This window comes from Fundulus heteroclitus, chromosome 18, assembly GCF_011125445.2.
Source record: "Fundulus heteroclitus isolate FHET01 chromosome 18, MU-UCD_Fhet_4.1, whole genome shotgun sequence".
Classification (NCBI taxonomy): Eukaryota; Metazoa; Chordata; class Actinopteri; order Cyprinodontiformes; family Fundulidae; genus Fundulus; species Fundulus heteroclitus.
This window is the reverse complement of record NC_046378.1, coordinates 11732342-11754403: the sequence shown is the minus strand read 5'-3', so window position 1 is coordinate 11754403 and position 22062 is coordinate 11732342. Positions and strand designations below refer to the sequence as shown.

Below are 22062 nucleotides of genomic sequence, written 5' to 3'. Positions count from 1 at the left end.
TTGGAGTGAGTGGAGCAACTGCTTTCCCACTTTTTAACTGCATTCTGAGTAATATATAAAGTCACCTTTAATTTATACTATGCTTTTTCCAACTAGAGAAGCAAATATAGACATTGATAATAGCTACAAGATTTAGTCGCATCTTCCTTCACCTCTGAGGGTTAGGGACTGAACGGCAAACCAATCCCATGATTGGGAAATCAAAATTGCTTCATCTCAACACGATCTGTCCAGTCAGACAGCCATGGAGAGGAAAAGTTGATTAATATGAAGCAGAGAGTTTGCACAGACCTGTGTGGTGGCATTGCCTACCAGTGTAGTGATCTGCAGCAGAATGTCAAACACATGCAGCCGCAGGCACTGACGCATTTGTAGAAAGAGCATCCTAGTAAAGTTTTCTTAGCTGAACCTAACTGTAAACTCTTTAAAACAGGCTAATTAAATCACACACTCTATATCCAAGTTTAAACTGGGAGAAAATTTAGATTTTTTTTTCAGGGATTGAGCTCAAGTTCTCCTATACTAAAGTTCAACATGAAGCAGCCACCAAGAAACTGGAAAAGCTATAATGGTCTACGCATATAATAAGTAACAGAAGCAAGTTTTTTTGTGTGCTCTGTTTGACACCAGGGGCAAATTTACAAAAACCCAAATATACAATACTAGAGCTTGTTGTATTGTTTTTATGCTCTTTTTCTGTTAGGCAATTGGGAGTAGGCATAATTAGGTACTGTATATTTCCCCCATTTTGCTCTACCTTTATTTAACATAACATATACATTAAAATTGCGATAGACTGGCGACCTGTCCAGGGTGAACCCCGCCTCTCACCCATTGACAGCTGGAGATAGACACCAGCACCCCTCGCGACGGCAATAGGGATAAGCGTGTTGGAAAATGGATGGAACATTAAAATAATCAAGGTTTTAAAAAATGAATCTCTGAATGTGTCTTGTCCCTTCTTTCTCTGCTTATTTCCTGTATAAGTACTATCAGCTTGAAGAAAAACAAAACAAAAAACAACATTACAGAACCATTAGCAGGTACAACAAATCAGGCTTTTAGCACTCAGGTTGTTTACGGGACACTGTACAGATACACCTAAAAAGATATGGTGAAAAAGCACTAAACACTTTTAGTCACTCATCTCAGAAAGTGAAACTCTATTAGACTTTATTAGATATGAAGTGAAATATTTCAAGCCTTTATTCCTTGTAGTTAGGATGATTAAGGCTTACAGACAATGGAAACCTTAAAGTCAGCGTCTCAGAACATGTGAATATTGTGAAAAGCTGTGTTGAATTGCTTGATCACAGAGGCAGGAGCTGCAGAAGGCAGCTAACAGGGAAGCAGCAGAGAACTCACGATGCCAAGGACGTCACACATGGGGCATGCATAAACAAATGGACAATTATCTCAGGGCAGAATGGACACGTGGGTATCCCTGGATCCAGGCTAACAGTGACACCTATCCCAAAAGAATCAACCAATCCTGGAGCAGGTATTTGCTGATCTATATAAGCTGATGTAACAGAGTTTGGCACTCTCTCGCTTCCGGATCTTGACCTGCCGGCATGGTTTTATGTATGAAAGTCCAGTACTGTGTAAACATGCCTCTGCATTATGTATTATTATTATGTAGTAATAACGAGACTTTCAAGAGTCTCTTTATTACTAAATAAGTCTACAATAGAGAAGACCACTTTTTACAACTAAAGAACCTGGGAGGACGGGAACACGGTACGGTTAATTCCTAACAAAGGGTTACGGCATTGGTAAGAACGGGTGGGTTCTCCTTACAGCCACTGATGTGCTCACGGTTTTAGCTGTAAAAAAAATAATTTAACACATCTGAAGCCTAACCCTTTAATATCTCTGACAGACTTTTTTGTCAGTTTAGGGTGTCAAAAAAAGACTCCTTGACTAAGCTGATCCAGTTTTTCCTGCTAAAACAAGTGTTTCTGATTTACTGCAGTTACAAATCCACGTCGCTGAGCCAGAAAATGTGGTTTTAGTTTAATTTTTGGATTTACTTCCTCTGACATCCGTCAGATCATCCTGTCAACTATAGTTTTAACGCCACCCGGTTTACTGGAGGGCAACAGGCTCATGTTAACTTTTAGCGAGAGAGAATAAGTTTCCCAGAGGTCTGTGATTCAAAGTGACATCAGAAGCTTTTTCATTAAAAGAGGTAAAGAAACAAAGACTAAATCTGACAGCTGAGGAACAAAAAGACACGCCGACGGTATTTTATTGGAAATTCTCATTATAGCTTAACGTTTACTTTTCAGCAAGATAAATTCTGACGACAAGAATAGTTGCCGGCGCAGTAACGCTGCATGTTTCAGCAAAGACAGGCATGTGGATGAGTGACAGGCGAGGGAGGAAGCAACTGTTGGGGCATCAACTCCGTCACCTCTAAATTGCTGTCTAGAAGCAGGCTTAGCTCATTTAATCACAGGGATTGAGAAGGATTCAGAAGGTCGGAGAATCACACACACACACACACACACACACACACACACACACACTATATCACTTCACAGAGGACGTTTCGTTGGATTTCAGTCAATTCCAATCAAATCAGGTTTTGGCAGTACAATCTAAAGATTTAAACACATCATTTTATGATGACCCCCTCGCCGTGTGTGTGCACAGCTCCCACAACCTCAGTAACCTAAGTGCTCGTTGATACATACACACAAAAGCACACAAAGCATATGTCTGAAAATATGTCTGCCTGCCCCCTAGAGGCCTGTGTGCCTCTTGACTTCCTCATCCCGCCCTGCACTCCTCTCATTATCCAACAATATCATGGCCTTTTGATTAATCTTTCCACTTGGCTGATTGTATTGATGCCCTTTAATTCAGTGAGAGTAATCAAAAATCTGCAGAGTGCTTTTGCCTCACTGGCATTTAGGTTAAAAGGGGATGTGCAAGGTTTCTGCTTTTTGTGTGTGTTTTACTAGAAAGTCTGCTTTTTTTTTCTTTGCTTAGTTGTTTTACAAAACAAGGCATATCAGGCACTGCACTATGTTCTACAAGTTAATAAAAATAACGGACATATTGTAACGAAATGTCACAGGAAACCGTAAGAGCTGCATCTTATTTCCTGCAGAGGGAGAAAATGAGAATCCAGACAAAGTGAAGGAGCAGAGTGAGCCCTTGCTGGGTGTTCAGGAACGACACGTACACGGGCCGGCTGGCTGTCAGAATCGATTTCTGGAGCTTTTATTTTAATATGCGCTCTCTGGTAAAAAAAAAAAACGCTTCACTAAGGATTGCACACAGCAACAGTATCTGGTCCTCATCATTAGATAATTAGTATTAACACGGGCCAAGTCAGCCTCGAGGAAATGTTTAATGCATGGGCTCTGAACTGAGCAACAGCCAACTGTCTTCACGGCTCGCAGCGTGGCCGCTGACAGCAAAGTGAACGTGCGAGAAGGCTCTTTCACACCTGTAACACCTAGAAAAGGGAGCAAGTACGTCATTTTTAGGGGATTTAAAAAAAAAATGGGACAAAAGGGCACAAATCTTGATTATGATTGCTTTGCTTGCTCTTATGTTGTTCTGTTTCCGCAAAAGAAATAAGTTAAGAAAGCAAAAAGCGAAGCGCGTCACATCTGGAAGAAAGGTTTTTGGTATATGGAGGCTTTTCCGGTGAAGTTTGGGTATAAATATAAGTAGAGAGGTGAAAGTGTCTGGTTTTTAAAAGTTACCGTTTTATACCGTTTCTACCATCTGGAGATGGCAGGAAAAAAGTGTCAAACCGGAGTTTTATCTGAGTATTTGAAGACAAGTGCCACGTCACCATCTCTGTTGCTGGGCACTGCCAGCAACCGGCTGAAAGAAAGTTAAACCTTTTCCCCTCGCTTAGAAGAAAGACACATTTGGATAGAAATGTTTCTCCATGCAACAAAATAGACACCACCCCACTGCAAAAACAGAACTAAAAATAAGTAAAAAAAAACGTCTTGAAATTAGTGCGTTTGTCCTTGATTTGAGCAGGTAAATAAGATTATCTGCTGATGGAGTGAGTACTTTGACCGCTAAAATAAGATAATTAGATATACTGCACTTGAAATAAGATGATAGAGATGAGTTGTTCCTATTTTAAGTGCAAAAATCTCATTCCATTGGCAACTCATCTTATTTACCTGCTCAAATCACAGATAAATACACTCATTTCAAGTCAGTTTTAAATTTTTAGTTCAGTTTTTGCAGTGCCTTTGGACGTTCTTCTGGGTAAGTCTGACTAGGAGGAGAGCCACGTACAAAAGGATATCTAGGTTTCCCTCATGGACCCGTTGCACCTGAGACAAGCTCTTTAATAAGACGAAGGGGCAAGCAGAGCGAAGGCCGTGGAGTGGGTGGAGTGGAGTGGAGTGTCAACCATTGCTATTTTTGAAATAATGTGTTTTAAAACCACAGTTGCATAGCTAGTAGCAACATGTGCGTTAAGCAGCTGACTGCAGGCTAGTGACCTGAGCTGACAGGCCGACCAATCAAATAGCTGGCATCCAGGGCCACATTCAGAAGGATCTGAAAGGACAGATGGTGACGACAAATGCTCCTGGGATATGACAACGAAACCACAAATCATAGCAGAATGAAGAGTTTTCTTATTATACCAACATGTAAAAAAATAAAAATAAAAAAAAGACACAAGGAAACTATATCAAATGTTCTGTTCTTGGTTAAGAAATGTTGACACGTTGATGCTAATCTTATATTTTGTTATGTATCTCTGAAGAAAAAAGTAATTGAGTTGTATATTATGTAACGTTCCTGTTCAGTGGGACTCTTTCTGTCGCACAGTGGTCTTTCGCAATGATCCTCACTTATTTATGACAGTTTTGTTAGTCTGATATGGTAATAAACCCAAATGTTAAGGCACACAGTTCATAGTTCTTGCAGGAAAATCTGCAATGCATGGGCTCCCATAACCAGGGTGATCCAGCGTGAGATGTCCTTCCTTTCTTTGCTCATTAATGGAAACAGCTGCCAGTTTTTTTAGGCCAGCACAACTACAGAATCACAGAGTTATTATTACACCCGCTGTAGCACGTTCAAGTATGTCGGCAGAATTAGGCAGAGAATTGAGAGAAAGCCCTGGGGGATGAACGGACTGTTCAAATGACCAAAACATTCGGTCATTTATGGAAAAGTTAAGCCGGCAGCCTCTCCAAATAGAAAACACCGGTACATTTTTAAAACCACAGAGCACAGAACCCCTGCAAACGCAAGCGCACTGTTTCCACGGGTAGATTTAAAAGAAAACTTAAATTTTTTTCTAACTTTTTCTGTTCATTGTGATGTAGAGTGAATTAAGTATAAGGGGCGAGTCATAAAAGAGGAAATCACTCTTCCTTTCCATCCTACCAAAGACAATTCGGCGTGTGCAAGGCGGCTGCATGCTGCCTCCTCGCCTGAGGGGCCGAGCAGCGATCCGCAGCGTCCCAGTCACACTCACTCAAACGGCTCACTAGCACCATGGCGTCTGCTCACAGACACGACGAACTCTCATTCTGATTACAGTCGATTATGACGCCCATTATGCAACCTCTGGCTCTTAAAATGCAAGATTTGAGCCACAGCGTAGGTATTATGTTTAAAGGCATGCTTCTGTGGAGTATCGACAACACAGGGCAGCTGAACCTGATGTGAAAAAAGAAAAGGCAGGGGATGTTTGATGCAATGTAGTATGAATTTCTATGTATATAATAGAGAAAAGCATTTTAAGTACTTTAATGTTTGATTTGCATTTTGATTTAAGTTTAAGTTTGTGTCAATGTGAGTGTTTGCAGCAGAAAAACAATACAAAACTATGTTCTCTCTAATTCTAACTATTAATAACCATCATGCAAAATAAGATTAAAGTACTGATGCAGACACAGCGGTCAGGTTTTAGAGGGAAATCATCGGTCAGCGTGTCGTGTTGTGGCTGCATACATACTGTAAGTGTTGAAAGGTCATTACAGTACGTGAAACAAATGCAGCGACGACGGCCGATTCTCTCTCTGCACACGTTTCCTTCAAACTTATTAATATCTGATGTGTTTTGGTTGGAGATAGTAAATCTTATACATCCTCTGGCCCCACCCTACACACAGTTAAATCCAGGTACAACAGACAGCAAAAGAGCGGGTTACCTGTAGACCATGCCGGTCTGACTCCTCACCGTGTCGAGCAGAGACAACGAGTGGAAGTTAAGGAACTCCTCCAGCTGTTTGAGCTGCGCTGCGTTGTTGGCTTTGTTCGCAGTAGTCCACAGCATCACAGGGGCATAAGACCGTGAGCCCGGCCCCACGGACACCTGCTTGATCAGCCTCCCCTGACCCAGCCCCTGAGCCAGGACCCCGACGCCACCTTGACCCCTGGAGTTCTTCTGCTTGGGGTTGGGGATGTCCGGGCACGTGGCTTTGTACAGGTACATCTTCCCAGCGCTCTGTCACTTCGTCTGCTCTCCCAGTCTCTCCCTTCTGCTGCGAGTGTGGCCCACAAGCATCTAAGCTGCCGGTAAATCCAGGAAGGCCCCTCGCCCACTCAGCGCTACGTGGAGCCAAGAGGGGGGTGAGCATCAGCTTTGGATGAAAACATAACAGAAGACGATTTCTATCCCAAAAAAAAATAAAAAATAAAAATAACTGAAATTTTTTTTTGAATTTTCTAATTTAATGAAAGTAAAAAAAAAAAAGTAGTCGAGATTAATCCAAATCGGGGGAAAAAAGTCAACAAAATGAATGGAGTCCAGTCAATGTGCAGGCTGCAGCGTGTCCACTCAGGGAAAACAGTTTTTTTTTTCTCCTTACTTATACATCTCCATGCACTGGGCCACATATGTTGTCTGCATACAAACCCCACATGTAGACACAGAGTGGCAACATGCACTCGCAGATAACCCCGTCTCCCCCCCCCCCTCATCGCTCTCACACACACACAAAACATGCACTCATGCTGTCACTTTGCCCCCTGCTCAGCCAGACTACATTATAAGCCCAGCTTGGTTTTTGCTCGCTGTTAAATGGCCCTGGGAATCTGGGACGTTACTTTTCTCCCCTCCCTCCACCTACCCCCTCCATCTCTCCCCCCCGTTCTCTCTCTCACCATTGGTTTCTTTTACTCTCCCGCTCCTCTTAGCCGTTTTTCCTCCATCTCCCTCTTATCCGTTCTCCCATTCTCATTTTCCTCATCATCCTTCCTTTGTCCCTCAGAATTCCCGACGTCACAAGCTCTTATTCCCATCTCCTGGTTTCCTTTCTCGTCTCTCTCGTCTCTCTCTTCCTCTCTCAACGTTTCTCTCGTACCATTTGCTTTTTTTCAAACTTTGGAAATGCCGTGCAGGGAGTCTAAAAAGTTTTTTTTCATCAGCATAAATAAATTCCATTTGATTCATTTCTCGCATTTATTCCCTGCCGTTCTTTCTGCTTCTCTGTCCAGCTCCTAAACAAACTGTACCAGAGTTTTGTCCATAATAAACACCTGAAATAAACTCTCCAACACACACAGCTGCACACAGCCAGCAGCATGTTATGCAGTCTCACCCTGTTGGAGGACATGTTTTTTAACAATGTGAACTACCAAAATAAAAACGGGGGGAGCTTCCCCCCCCTTCTTTCTCTTTGCTTGCAGACACACTCACGCAAACACACACACACACTATTGGTCCTCTCCTGAGAACGTCCAGTGACATCACGTCTGGTCCTCCAGTGGATTGCAGGAATGCAGATGAATGCCATTCTCCCATATCTGGAAATCTGCGTTAGGACACACTCTGTCACTCTCTCTACAAATCCCCTCGTACAGGCAGATGATGGATGCCTTCACTTGTGGTCTGTTTCGGTTTAAATCAATGTTTCTGCTTTGGTTTCAGAGGCCGATGGCTTTCCACGGGATATCTAGAGGTTTATATCCAGCCTCAAAACTTATTATCTAAAAACTGAAAACACAGTTGACTCTTAGGACCAAAATACAGGGTTCCAACGCCGTCAATCATCCATCTATCTATTTATCCTTCCATCATTCTGTCCATCTATTGTACTTTTGTCCATCCATAATTCCAACCAACCTGCCAACAGCCATCCATTCATTAATCAATTATACATCAACCCTTCCACCCATATACTGTACATTTATCATCCATCCATCCATCCATAAAGTAAAACTACTGTTGACGTGATATCTGTTCTAAATGTATATTCAGTGTTAGAAAAGCAATGAAAGCTGTGTAGGTCCCCTGTCACTGGGACCCAAAATGTTTCACATTTCAGGTCTTTATAACCTTCTCAGTTATAAAAGTAGTTTGCATTTATTCAGTCATGACCCCCATTATGCCTCCAAGCTTCCTTTTTTTTTTTTGTTTTTTTTTTTTCATGCACCACAGATATTTATAAACTACAAAAGGTTTTTTTTGGCATTGCCAAGGTGAAAGCGTGTGCATGCACATCTGAGCACGCAGAATTAGGCAGAGAGGTCGGGTGGAGGTAGCAGGGAGGGGCGGCTGCGTCTGTTGTCCAGCAGGGTTCGATGGAAAAACTGATCCAGCCAGGCGTCAGCGATGTCAGCTGAGTTTATGCAACGCCTAAGTGTGTTTAGCATGTATTTATAGACGTGGGATCCATACACGTGGAGGCTGTGCACATTCGGGCGCTCGATAACAAAAACTAAAGTCTTTATTATTAGAAAAAGGAATTGAATTTGCTGGACGCTGATGTCCTGGTGCTCTCTCTCTCTCTCTCTCTCTCTGTCCCATTCGATGCTTTTTTTTGCCTCACTTTTTGTTATGACTGCCGGTGTTTGGCTTCGGGCAGCTCATATGTATAGGTGAGCTGCTGACAAGAGCACCAAAAAAGGCAGAGCAGAGAGGCTGTGTGGGGGGAGGCCATGAAGAGGACTATCCAGCAACAAACTGAACCCTGCTTTACAGCCCTAGATCAGCCAGGTTTCTGTCCCGTTTGTCTCCGTCTTCGCTTATTGTTCCGCACGTTTCATCCCTGAGCTTTTACAATCAGCTTCACGCTCCTTGAGACTAATTAGCTGTCGCTTTCTATCTTTCAAAACCCCCACACCCCCCACCCCCCACCCCCAAGTGAATCCCTGTTATAATCGTTGTACTCCATGACAATTATCTCGTGTCCACAGTGAGATGGAAATAGAACAGCAAACCGTTCCTCTTGACATCCTTATAGTGGAAGAAATTAAACGTATGATGCGATACAGGAGCCTTTTGTTAACTTCGTGTCAGGAAAATGTGTTTCCACATTGTCTACTTGAACAACAAGGCTTTGCTCCACGGCATATGACTCGGTGGCTTCAATAATTATGCAGCCGATCGGTCTCCAGCCCTGAGGGACCGTCCTGCTCCTGTTTAACACCAGTGCGTTGGCCTACATTATCCGCTAAATCCCATTGTTTATTAACAGTCAAAGTCTTAATGAAGAGGAGTGAGAGCAGAGAAAAAGGCAGAAATATCAAGCTAAAAACGGCTTGGGAACCAAACACTGAGTACAGGATTTATTTGATTTTCATTTAGGAGGTGCTGAGGAACCTCTCAGCAATAATTTGAACAAAAATCACGTTAATCTTTGGTTAAAAAATCCTATTATTTCACTCACTGTTGGACAGGTGGATTTAGCACACAGAAGTCTAAAAGCGTGGGCTGCTACACGAGTCAAACGTGCCAATCTTGGCACCAACTCCACGCTTTCTACAGGTTCCACAGGAACATGTGCTGCTATTCTCTGTAGAGCAGAGTCGTGTTTCCACAGCATTGTCACACCTGGTGCCAAAGGTATTAGGAAACCTAATCCCGCTGCCTTGTAGACGAGCGATATTGTTGGCTGCACTGACAGACTGGCCAAGTTGAAATTGGACAGATGCCAGAAAGTGCAACTAGCAGCAGCCTATTTTAACCACTGAGAACATGCGTCAACAAAATAAAAGCTAAAAAACACCAGCATGCAGTTCTGCTCAGAGGTTTACATACACCCATGGGCGTGAGGGACATTCTTTCTTTTGAAGACACGGGGTAGGGTACAGCTTTTGGGATTCATTTTAATCAGGTTTACTGTAGCTCAAATTAATCTATTTGGTTAAATATACCTTCGCGAGTCATGAGCAAACCACATGCTTAGAGCACAGACCCTCCTTTCAGTAGTCCTCTAGTTTTTAACACTCAGGTTGGTCGGTTCGATGAGGTCTTTTAGGAGGTATAATGTTAGCCTTCCAAGACCAATTTGGATGTGTGTTTGGGATCATAATGCTGTTGTAACAAACAATAGGATCCAAGTTCAACCATCTTACCAAACATGCTCTTCTCGGAGGAAACAAAATTGGTTAGGATGGGTAAAACTAACCTGGGAACCATGGACAGCTTTAGTACGGCCTGGGCCACCGGGCCACAACTAGTTTAGGTTTCCCAACCCACACAAATTTTTTGATGCGTCCAACATTTAAAAGCTGAGTCCTCGTGAACTTTAATGTTTTTAGATCAGCAGAAATAGAGTTTTTCCACAAATGCTTTTGGATTTGTACTTTTAAAAAAAATAGCCATGTAATCTCTGCATTTCCAGAAACGCATTGAACCGTACCATGACGCCCATACCCATAATCGAAACCATATCAGGCCAGTAGGAGGTGATGGATTGCAGTCACAGAAAAATACTCATACAAAGGTTTGAAGCGAGTGCTGAAAGCTTGCTGTCAATAAATCCTAAATGTTCGGGGCCCAGGCTTAGACATGGTGCCGTGTTGCTGGTTTTCAAATAGCTTCCGTTCACCGCGATATGTGCTGGAACTTCTTACAAAATTTACAAAAAGCAAAGATTTTTTTCAAACATTCATTCTTGACAAATAATCCCCTCATAAAGTCGAGCCATGATGGGAACCACAAAGCTAACCTGTCTCAGTGAAGGAAGTTTTACAATCACATCGACAGAGAGGGAGTCGGCTAAGGAAGGAGCACCGGCTCAAAAATCAACATGAGGTTTTTGAAATAGTTCCTACTTTGTTGAAAATTGTAATAGTTGAGCTAAACTAACGCATGCCACAAAGAAAGCCAAACTTTATTGGCCTGAAAAAAAAAATGCACCAAATGTAACAATGGTCTTCTATGAAATCGTTGATTGTTTATGTCCATAGTTTTCCATCCCATTGGTCTGAACGAGTTCAGTTTGCATTGTTTCAAAATGCTGACAGTCCAAAACAGACAGTGTGCATCTGACTAGCTGTTACTTTCCGACACGCTCAAAGTTTATTTAAATTTTTTTCAACAAGCTGGCTGGGATGTGACATTTTTTTTTTTTTGCTATGGGTAGGAGAACTATTACTAAACCTCAGAAGAATAAATTACAGTGTAAAACAACAATCTGCTACTGAACATCCAAAACGTGCACTGCACGAGAAAATATAACACTCAGACTATGTTATTCATATTTCCTAAATGTCAACAACAGCAAGAATCAGGGACAGTTCATAAGTTCACTTTTACAGGGGGTTGGGGGATGCATTTAAATGGGGGGGAGAGAGTTATTCTTGGGGGGGGTTACACAATCCTGGGTGACACTATGGTTCTGCTCCAGTTTTTATGCAGAATCACTGGTTAACCAAAGATTGTAGCGATTGCTCTGATTCAGATGATGGAAGATATCCAGCCATCGTGTGCTGTCTGGCTTCCCTGTCAGGGTCTCAGAGAGGAGAGCTGGCAGCGTGTGTGTGTGTGTGTGTGTGTGTGTGTGTGTGTGTGTGTGTGTGTGTGTGTGTGTGTGTGTGTGTGTGTGTGTGTGTGTGTGTGTGTGTGTGTTCTTGTACTTGAGGCTAAGTGAGAACATGTTTTGCTTATTTTACTTGCAAAGTGGGGACCTTCTTTTTTTTGGTCCTCACTTTTTCTGGCCTAGGAGTTAGGTTTAGTGCTAAAGTGTCAATTAGGTTTAGGTTAGGTAGGGTTAGGGTGTGCTGTTTGGAGTGGTGGGGAGGGGGGGGTTGTGGTAGTGTGGGTATGTGTTGTGGTTAAACAAGGGCAGAGGTTTTATGACCTGTTATCAGACGTTTCACTGTAAGAAGCTTGAATCTTTACCAGAACAATGGGGTTGAGCTGAAATAATGTAATCAGAACTGACTGTTTTCTGTGTGTAATACAGTACAGACAGGAACGCAAAGGTCTTGCTAATCTGATAGGGGTTCACATTGTGTAGTCCCTTTTATTGGTGGTCCATTAATCTCATCACATCCAGAGCGTAGATACTAAACATAATCACACCATCTTCACCCTCCTCCTGCACCTGTCATGAGAAGCTCTTAAGCCTTTTATGAGCCTGTAAATGAAGGTTATGAGAGCCGTGTAGCCGCAAACATGTCAGCAGGGCTCTTGGATGATGTTGAAAGCCTTGTGTAAAGAAGGAGTAGCTTAGCTTTCTTTCAGTTATATTAAAATTTAATTTAAAATGAACTCTTGGATCTCCTTTTATTAAAAAAAGAACAAGAGGAGTGAGTGCAGGAAGTTCAAACACTTTGGAGGTTTTTTCATGAACAGCGGCCTGCAAGAACATCAGATCGACCAAGGGATGCCTGAAGTGCTTCAGAATGAGCCCAGAGAAGGTGGATGGATGGATGGATGGATGGATGGATGGATGGATGGATGGATGGATGGATGGATGGATGGATGGATGGAGGATGGATGGATGGATGGATGGATGGATGGATGGATGGATGGATGGAGAACTAGCAATCATGAAGTGTCTCCTAAATTGAGTATAAAATTTTTCTTCAGCTCTAAAGTAATGGCATTGTTGGACAATATTCACCGTTTATTAGAGAATCCAATCTTCTACAAGTTGTTAATTTCTTCCCAAAGGGACTCACCGCTTGTTGAGGCAACTCTAGTTTTTAGAAACAGTAAAATGGACATCTTTTACTCCAGTAACAGAACTGATGATTTTTTTTAATTGGATGATAGCCTACTTGAGACACTTTATTAGTCTTGTGTATCCTGGAACTGCTAGACCAGTTCCTGTTTTTACTTAAAGTGGAAAAGCCAAAACTAAGAGAGAGGAGTAAACAAAGAGGAACGAGGAAGAGAAAGGGGAACAGGCAGGGCGATAAATGGATGACTTCTGGGTTTTAGGCTTGAATTATTGGACAAAAACAAATGAAGCACTTGAATAGGCAAAAAAAAGATGTGCCAAAACCAGAGGGTCAGACAAGGGGAACAAAAAACTAAAACTGTTTGTATAAAAAACTATTTTAGACCAGACACCATGAGGAATGGAGAGGAAACACTATGAAAAGCAACTCATCTTGGTCAGTCACACACACGCAAGAATCAAAACAGTCACTTCAGCCGCAACATGTTTTGTCACCATGGTGGTCCAAGATGTCAACACAGCCAAATGCAGCAGGACAGATGCAGGCTAATAACATTATAGCCAGATCAGGTGACATCAGAGCAATCTGGAGGTCATTATGACCAGCATGACTTTTACAACACCAACATGGATGATTGGACAGAGGGGGGGAGGCGATGCACGTGTCATTATAAATAACACCGTGTCCCCAGCCCAAAATCGTGTTAGTTGCACACAGAATCTGACTGATTGCGGTATCAGTGCTGTCGAGAGATGGAAAACAGAAACTCAGTGGGTCTTTAACTGACCTGTAGGGCATGCCAGTCTTATGTGCAACCGTTTCCTCTTTGCCCAGTCCGAACATTCGCAGGTACCAGCCGGTCTCCAGTTCTCTGATCAGCGCTGCTTTATGCCTCTGCTGCGCCACCTTCTTCCCTGAGAAGGAATTGCGCTTCGCATCCTGGGAGTTGCTTCGGTGGGCTTTGGACCCACTGAGGGAGGCCACCGACTGTTTTCGGTGCACGTTTGGGGGCTGGTGTCCACCGCCGGGGCCCCCGACGCCCCCACCGCTGCTCCGGGCAGCAAGCATGACCCGAGAGGCTGACCCTTCCCTTCAAAAGCGGGGTTCAGGTGAGCAAAAAGAAACTCTAGATTTCCAGGGGTGGGTTTCACCTCGGTCGTCTTCTGACGGAGTTCTACTTTTGTTTCGGGCTGTGTTCTCCGTCTGACAGCTTTTAGACTATCCTGTGGTCTGTCAGCTACCGTCTTCAGAGCTGTCCTATATTTGAAGTCTGTTGGATCTGAATTCTTCCCAGTGCCTTTTGACTGTCTGTCTTTTTGTCTGCGCAGCGTTGTCTCTGCTCTCTTATAGCCTCATCCAGCCTGAAACTAGATCCTGGTTTCCTTGTCTCGTCACAGCCTGCTCAGACCTAAAAGGAGGCAGCCAAACATGCCAGGGTGTCAACAATTCATGCACTCACTCACTCACTCGCTCGCTCCCACACACACACACGCTGCATACATGATACCTGTGCACAACAGCCACAAGTGCTAAAATGACACTGAAACATAAGAGCAGGCATTATTACTACAAATAAACGGCATGAACTCAAGAGGATTCTGACAAGCACAACAGTAAAAAGTGCAAATAAAGTCATTTTTATTTAAATACGTGATTAAAACTGTGGGAGCAGAAGCTTAGATACTTAATATAATTAAGACACACAAACGTAGCAGAGGTGCACACACACATTTCATCAGCATCTGTAACCACTCTATCTTTACTCTTCTCCCAGACCACTTCAGGATCTTAACACCATTCTTTGTGTAATGAGAGTCGAGGCTGGTGTAGGAGAAACTCTAATTCGTTCCTCTGTCAATCACAGCAGTGGGAAAGTCCAGATATTTTTGCTTAAAACGTGGAAAGACAGTAACCAATTTTTCTAGTTTATTTCTTTGACAAAAAATTACACAATCATTACACTTCTATTTGTTCTACCAAAGTACTGGAATCTGCTTATTAATTTATATTTATGATATAATTGCTGGTTGGTTCATATAGCACTATGCCATCTCCCAATAAACAACTCAACTATAATTACTGTTTTAGCGCTGGAGAGAGATATACGAGAAAGCCCAGATGTAAAGTACTGCGCAGAATAATTCATATTCCTCGAAACTTTTGCTCATTTTCTCACATTACAGCAGCAAATTTCAGGGTACTTCATTGGGATTTTATGCAATAAATAAACATGCGTGATTGTGGAGTGGAAGGAAATTGATACATGATTTGAATTATTTATTTTTTCACAAATGAAAACAGAAAGCGTGTTTGTACCTTGTACCTTTTATGTAGATCAATTGCATTCAATCAATCAAAGTTTATTTATAAAGCACTTTTCAACAAGCCATATGGTGCACAATGTGCTTTACAAGCTAATATACAAACAAAAAGAGGCTGAGACTAAACAAATAAAATATGAGAATGTATAGCAAAGTATCAGGATAAAAAGAAATAGAATCTAAAAAAGTGCATGACAGCAAAACTCAAAACAGTTTAAGAGCTATATAGCAAAATAAAATCACAAAATAAACAAAAGTTTGTGAAAGGCCAGTGTTTTTAGCTGTGATTTAAAGACTCCTAGCTCAGTAAAGGATCGTCGCTCTGGTGGTAAAGCGTTCCACAACTTAGGAGCAAAAACAGACAAAGAACGATCACCCCATCTTTTGCACCTAGTCCTGGGAACATACAGTTTTACAAGCTCTGATGAGTCCTGATATTGTGGCAAACAATTCAAACTTCAGACAAATATGTTGGAGAAAGGTGATTTATGACTTTAAAAGCAAACGGCAGGACTTTAAGATCTATCCTAAAGCAATTTGGAAGCCAGTGGAGAGAGAACGAGGGTAATTTGGACGTGTCTGGGTGCGTTTGGGAGAAACTGAGCAGCTGCATTTTGGACCAGTTGAAGCTTATAGAGAAAGGACTAGCTGATTCCTGCACACAGAGCATTAATTAAATTCAATTAAATTTTATTTATGTAGCACCAATTCATATAGCATGTCATCTCGAGGCACTTTACAAAGTCAAATTCAATCATATTATACAGATCGGTCAAAAAATTCCTATATAAGAGAACCAGTTGATTGCTTCAAAGTCCCGACAAGCAGCATTCACTCCTGAAGAAGCATAGAGCTACAGGGAGAGTCGTCTGCATTGTCCATGGCTTTGCAGCAATCCCTCATACTGAGCAAGCATGGAACAACAGTCCAGCCTTGAGCAGAAATCCCCTAATTGGTAAAGAGAGCCTTCCTGTGAGTAAGTTATTCTCAGTATGAAAATAACCACTCTGTGCAGGCCTCAGAGGTTTGTTGAAGAGTTTTAGCAAATAAACAGCATCAGTTTGCTGTGTAGGGGTTAGGGTTGAAACACACTCTCCCTGTCATGAAGCATGATGGTGGAAGCATCAGGCTGTGGAAATATTTATTTTCAGCAGACCAAGTTGTTGGGAAGATGGATGGAGTCTAATACACGGCAAACCTGTTAAAGACGGCAAACTGTTGCAGACTAAGATAGACGTTTCTCCTTCCAGCCAGACAGTGAAGCCCAACATACAGTCAGGTCTGCAACAAAATGGTTTACATCAAAGCATATTCATATGTTGGAACTGCCAAGTTAAAGTCTGCAGCAAAATCTAATTGAGAATCTGTTGTAAGACTCACAGACCCCTTCCGTCCAATCTCACAAAGCTTGAACTATTTTGCAGTGGGAAGAAGGATGGGAAGAAAATCCGTCTGTGGACACACAAAGCTGGCAGAGATACACCTAAACACCTACAGCAGTAATGGCAACAAATGTGATTCCATAAAGTATTGATTTAGGGAGGGCATATCAAACGTTGGCCACACTTTTCATGATTTTATTTATAGAAAAACAAAAACTGTGTGTCATTTTTATATTCATATTTTGCTATCATATAGATCCCGAAACCCATTGACAGTGCGTAGCACCAAATCCATGCCAGTGCAGCTGGTGTTTATGCAAAAAAGGAGAGGGGTGTTTAATTAACATAAAAAAGCATAAATAGGTGTTGAAAATACACTTAGATGAGATTATATTGATGAGTGGTTCCTTCATTCGCCAGCTGAATAGATGCATTTGCCCAACCTTGCCTTGAGCATCTGATGCACAACTCTAAATCTGCAGGAATAAAGCTAACGATTAACATGCCAATAACCCTACTTTTTAAAGCAAGCTGGTTTCAGAAACTAACAGTTTCTGACACTGGTTAATGTTGACATCTAACGTTAACTGGCCTATCATTGTCTTTATACTTACAGCAGCGAGCAGCCTGGTTAGCAACCAGCTAAGCTAAAGACTTCTCGTGAGCAAACAGACATCAGCAGCAGCTGTCTGGCCATGGACTACTTTAACTTTAATTGGACTTTGCATAACAAACAAACTCGGCTCACCTTTGGGAAGAAAGCATTTAAAAGCTGCATCCCTTCAGTCTGTCTTCTTTCTTCTTCTTTCCTCTCTTTCTTCTTTTGATGCCCTGATACAGGTGTTTTGGGCATGATGATGATGATCATGATTATGACCCCAGGTCACTAAACCTGGGCTCACTAATGTTTCACTTGTCACTGTTTGCTGTCAAGCGGACTAAACCACTTTTACGCTTCCATGAGGGGGCCCCCAGAATGTCCGAATAATTGGGTGGACTGTGATAAAGTTCATTCTCTCAGAAGATGTTATCAATATGTTTGAAATAAATTATGAATTGGAGGGCCTAATTTGTTTGGGGGGAAAAAACATCACAAAAAAAATCAAAAAGAGGATTTTCATGGGCCCCTTTCCCTACTTTGGCTCTGGTTGGTCAGGTCCACTTTCCCCCCCACTACCACGTCCATGCCCATTGACAATAATGTTAGAAGGATCTGAAACATTTCAAGGGGCAGGACTATTTCTGCAAGACACTGGAGAAGGACGTCAGCTGTCATTTCAGCTGTATTTCTGTTTTAGGGCTGAACAAAGTGATACAAGGCAGCCAAGAAGGAGTAATGAAAAGTGAGGAGAGATCCACCGTCAAAGATATTTATTACGGAGGAATTGGTAGCATGCAGATGAGGAGATGAGTCATTGTGGACCTTTTCCATCCTTGTCGCACTTGGAACTACAACATTTTGAAGCACGTCAAAAGCTAAATCAAAGTGTATCAAACTCAAAATATTTTTCCCCTTTTAATTTCTAAGTAGTGAGAGATACAACAATGACGTGACAGGGCAGCATGAAGGAAGAGAGAGTTGCACGAACAACAGAAAAAGCATTTAAATAGGCAAGAGTGGATGTAAGATGTAAATGAGTTAGTGGTAAATATGAGTCCAATGAAATCCCACATATGCTTTAATTTTAGACTGGTTTTGTCTGCTGCTTCGCAAACCTGCTAACAGACAGGGACAGGTGAGAGCACTCATGCATTAAACAGCTCCCTGTGGCCAAGCTCCGCGGACCGAGACTCCACAAGATATCCAACCAGGTACTCAGAGATTTGACTCTTCTGAGGTCAAGTGAATAGATCAGTGATGGAGCGACAGCCTTCAATTATTTAGCCCAGTAATGAGATCCAAACGGACTGGACACGCAGCATCAGAGGGGACTGGGGCAAAGGTTGGGGTCAACCCTGACTGTCCACCTGGCCTGCAGATAACTTGGTTTAAAACCTGTCAGAATGTTCTATTTAGCTTTATGGCTGTGGCGTGCATAATTGTACTCATTAAAGGAGCCATAAGCGAAGTTTCACCTCTAAGCAGGGCTTGAGTACTGTCTGAAGACCAAAACAAGATGTGTAATAAGCCACGCCTCGCTCTATATCCACTGCAGCTGCAACCCCGCCCCCTCTTTCCTCTCATCTTCTCATTCGTCGCCTCAAATGTGCATATTTGCAAAGGATAAATACACAGTAAAAACAGCATCACCTTTCAGAGGAACATGTCTAGTGAAGAAGTAAGTAACTCATAACTTTATAATGCTGTTAGCAAGAGAACGTTTCTATCCGCTGGACGTGCTCTTCACCATTTTGCTGCTACGCTACACTGCTCCAGTGGTGGCATTTTATGGGCAGGGAGGGGCTAAAAACTGACTGGCAGCTGTTCACATGCACGTACACGCACATGCTTTGTAAACAGGAGACTAGAGAACAACACGGAGAGATGGGGTGTGACGTAATACCATAGTCCATCTGAAATATTACCTTTAGCATCATTATATTTTAGTTATATCTAAAATAATAACATTTTGCGTATTGCCACTTTACGACTATGATCGCTGGGAAACACTAAATGGACCGCTCCCGTACCATAAAGCTACTTACTGTACAAAAACAATCTGGTTCCCCAACAGTGAGCTCTGGGATTTTTTTCTCCTTTCTTCTCAAAAAAAATATTTTTTATTTCTAAAAAAAGAAATAAACACACTCAGTTTAAATGTCCAATCTTTCTACATCTTAAAAAATGTATGCTTTTGTAATATTATTATTCTGTTTCACCAAGTGCTTTATGAGGTTTACATCGACGGAGGGGAAAAATAGATTATCGATGTCTCACTGTTCTACGTTTATATTCGTTAGGGGGGGGATGTTCTGAGTAAAACAACGGTTGGCACGTTTTCACCGGACTCACACAGGCCTACGCAACGCACATCAGCTGGAAGATGTGCTGCTTTCCAAGGTCACCTGCTCAGAGGATTCCTAACACAGAGTTTATCTGATCTGACCTCTCTGTTACTTCTTCATCACTTAGTGGGAAATCCTACCGTAAGCAATTCACGTCATCCAAGGCCTTTATCCTGAAGCTCTGCTGAGACGCAAACTGATACAGAGCACTGTGCAAATGGACACTGTGTGTGCTGTGACACACACACAGACTCAGGCTAAATTTATTACCTTTCTAGAGCAAACATAATTCTGTTTAGGCAGACTAACGGGCTTCAGCTACTTCTTAGGAGTTAGGGTTAGATGATTAGAAACCGCCAACGTTAAGGTGTAGGAGGATTTGTCTTTTTGTGGAAAACACTTCCATCTTTCATGTGATGAGAAAACATCTCCAGTGACAGTCCAGAGGGCAATCTAAAATAGTTTTCTCTCTTACGTGTAGGATGGTAATACTAAAGTTTAAACCCTAATGAATAACATATCCTTATCTTAGCACGCAGAATTTATTTGACAGTACCAGCATGAATTGGTGCAGTATGAGCTACTTGAACTTCAACAAACTAGTTTGCCTTAAATCTATCCTACACTGCCCGCAAAACTGTTCATAGAATGACTAACTTCAGTGTCTTTTCTTACACTTATCCATGATTAACAAACACAGAGTGGTTGGCAGTAGTTTTTTGGGTTTTTTTTAAATGATGGGTGTTTGATGGGTGTTTGCAATAACTATTTTTTTTTCAATAAAATCTGCTGCAACCAGTGAAGAAATTACCTATTTAATAACTGGTGTGCAAAGCCGTGCATCATCGTCAAGATGGGATTTAGGAGCAAACTGGGAGAGAGTTGTTTGATACAGTGCCTTACAAAAGTTTTCACCCCCATTGGCTTTGTAGCGATTGTGTTAAATTCACAAGTGTAATTTAAATGCTCTTTAGTCTTATTTTAAGTGATGGCTCTGCACAAAATAGTCTAAGTTGGTAAAAAAGAAATGAGAAAAAAATAATAAATAAATGCTTGTAAAATATATTTACCCCATTTGCTATGACGCCCAGAAAAAGTAATTCTGTGGGTCTAGTTAACCTTAAAGGAGCTGCAGAGGTCCACAGCAGAGACTGGAGGATCTGTCCTCAGGACCACAATAAGCCATGCATCCAATAGAGCTGGGCTTTATGGAAGAGGGGGGCAGAAAAAAGACGTTACTTAGTGATAAAGTAAGAAGACGTGTTTTGAGCTTGCCAAAGGGAACATGGGTGACTTCCTAAACGTTTTGAGGAAGGTTAACTGGTCGGTTTAACTTTTTGGCCACTAATGAAAATGCTGTGGGATGTTTTTCAGCCACAGGGACTAGGAAACTGGTCCAATTTAAGGGAAAGAAGGATGGTGTTAAATGCAGGGATGTTCTTGAGCAAAACCTGAGTCACTCGGCCTGTGACCTGAGGACGGAGGTTCACTTTCTAGCAGGACATGCAGCTAAAGCAACACTGGAGTGGTTTTAGGGGAAACACTTAAATGTGTTGAGGTGGCCTAGTCAAAGTCAAGACGATCTAAATACGAATCTGTGGTTAGACTTGAAAATATGACATCTACATAGTTGTAGACATGTTCTGTAGTTGAAATGATGCAAATTGCCAAACAATCTATTTTATTTCCAGATTGTGAGGCAACAAAACTTAAAAAAGTGGGGGTACTTTATGTAGGTACTGTAAACTGAAAGGGTTTGAAATTAAAGTCACTGATCTGCGCGTGAAAAAGGCCCCTCAGGCTGCAAACTATATGGAACAATCTGGAACAGCTGCTCCTTCCGTTTTAAATTAAGCAAAGTAAATATGAGCCTCTGAACGTCCCACTGGTCTCATTTTCACTTAGAACTAATTAAGACATTTTATTTAGCATTGCGTGTTACTTTAATAAGGTGACACCATAGCTATGCAAATTTCCAAAGATCTACCCTGCTTTGGGGTTAAGGCCAACTGTTGGGAGACCCAATTGACAGAATATACCATAAAATTCACTTATTTTATTGGCATAAAATAAGGATCCAACTCGACTCCTAACATTGCTGTCCTGCTGTAGTGAACCACTACCCAGACGTATGCATGCAGATATCTGTCACAGTTTTGAGGTGTTTGGTTATGGATTCCATTTAGATCCACATTTTTCGTGTGATTTATTATGTTCTATAGGTCTTGCCATATCCTGTTATTAGTTTTACTGCTCAGGTTTTGCTTCATAGGTTCACTTTTCCATATACATACATGTTAGATGTTTTTTTCTATTTTTATGTATTTCTTTACTTTTAGCTTTCTAATTTATTCTTGTGTTAATTTTTACTTGGTGTCTTGTGCTTTTAATCTCAGTTAGATTTTGTCAGTGCTTCTGTTCAGCACTGAAAATGTCACGCTCTTTTAATATGGCTTACCTGGTGGCATATCTTACAATTTCTTACGAATCCATATTAATGGCTTCCTTATTTACAACCAAGCTTTGTATTTTTTTTATTTGGGTTTAAG

The 22062-nt window shown here is 41.7% G+C and overlaps 1 protein-coding gene across 2 annotated transcripts in view; it reads right to left on the bottom strand.

Annotated features, from left to right (window-relative positions):
• kcnab1a (potassium voltage-gated channel, shaker-related subfamily, beta member 1 a) overlaps nt 1-14217 on the bottom strand; it is a 136469-nt gene extending 122252 nt beyond the window's left edge. The window contains exon 1 of one of the 2 annotated variants that reach the window (XM_012874811.3): nt 13652-14217. In XM_012874811.3, the coding sequence (XP_012730265.1) occupies nt 13652-13932 (281 nt within the window). In that variant the 5' untranslated portion in view covers nt 13933-14217. Of the gene's footprint in view, nt 1-6155; nt 6993-13651 lie in introns of those variants that run through there. The other variant, XM_012874810.3, reaches the window with a different exon arrangement.
• Nucleotides 14218-22062: the final 7845 nt, after the last annotated feature.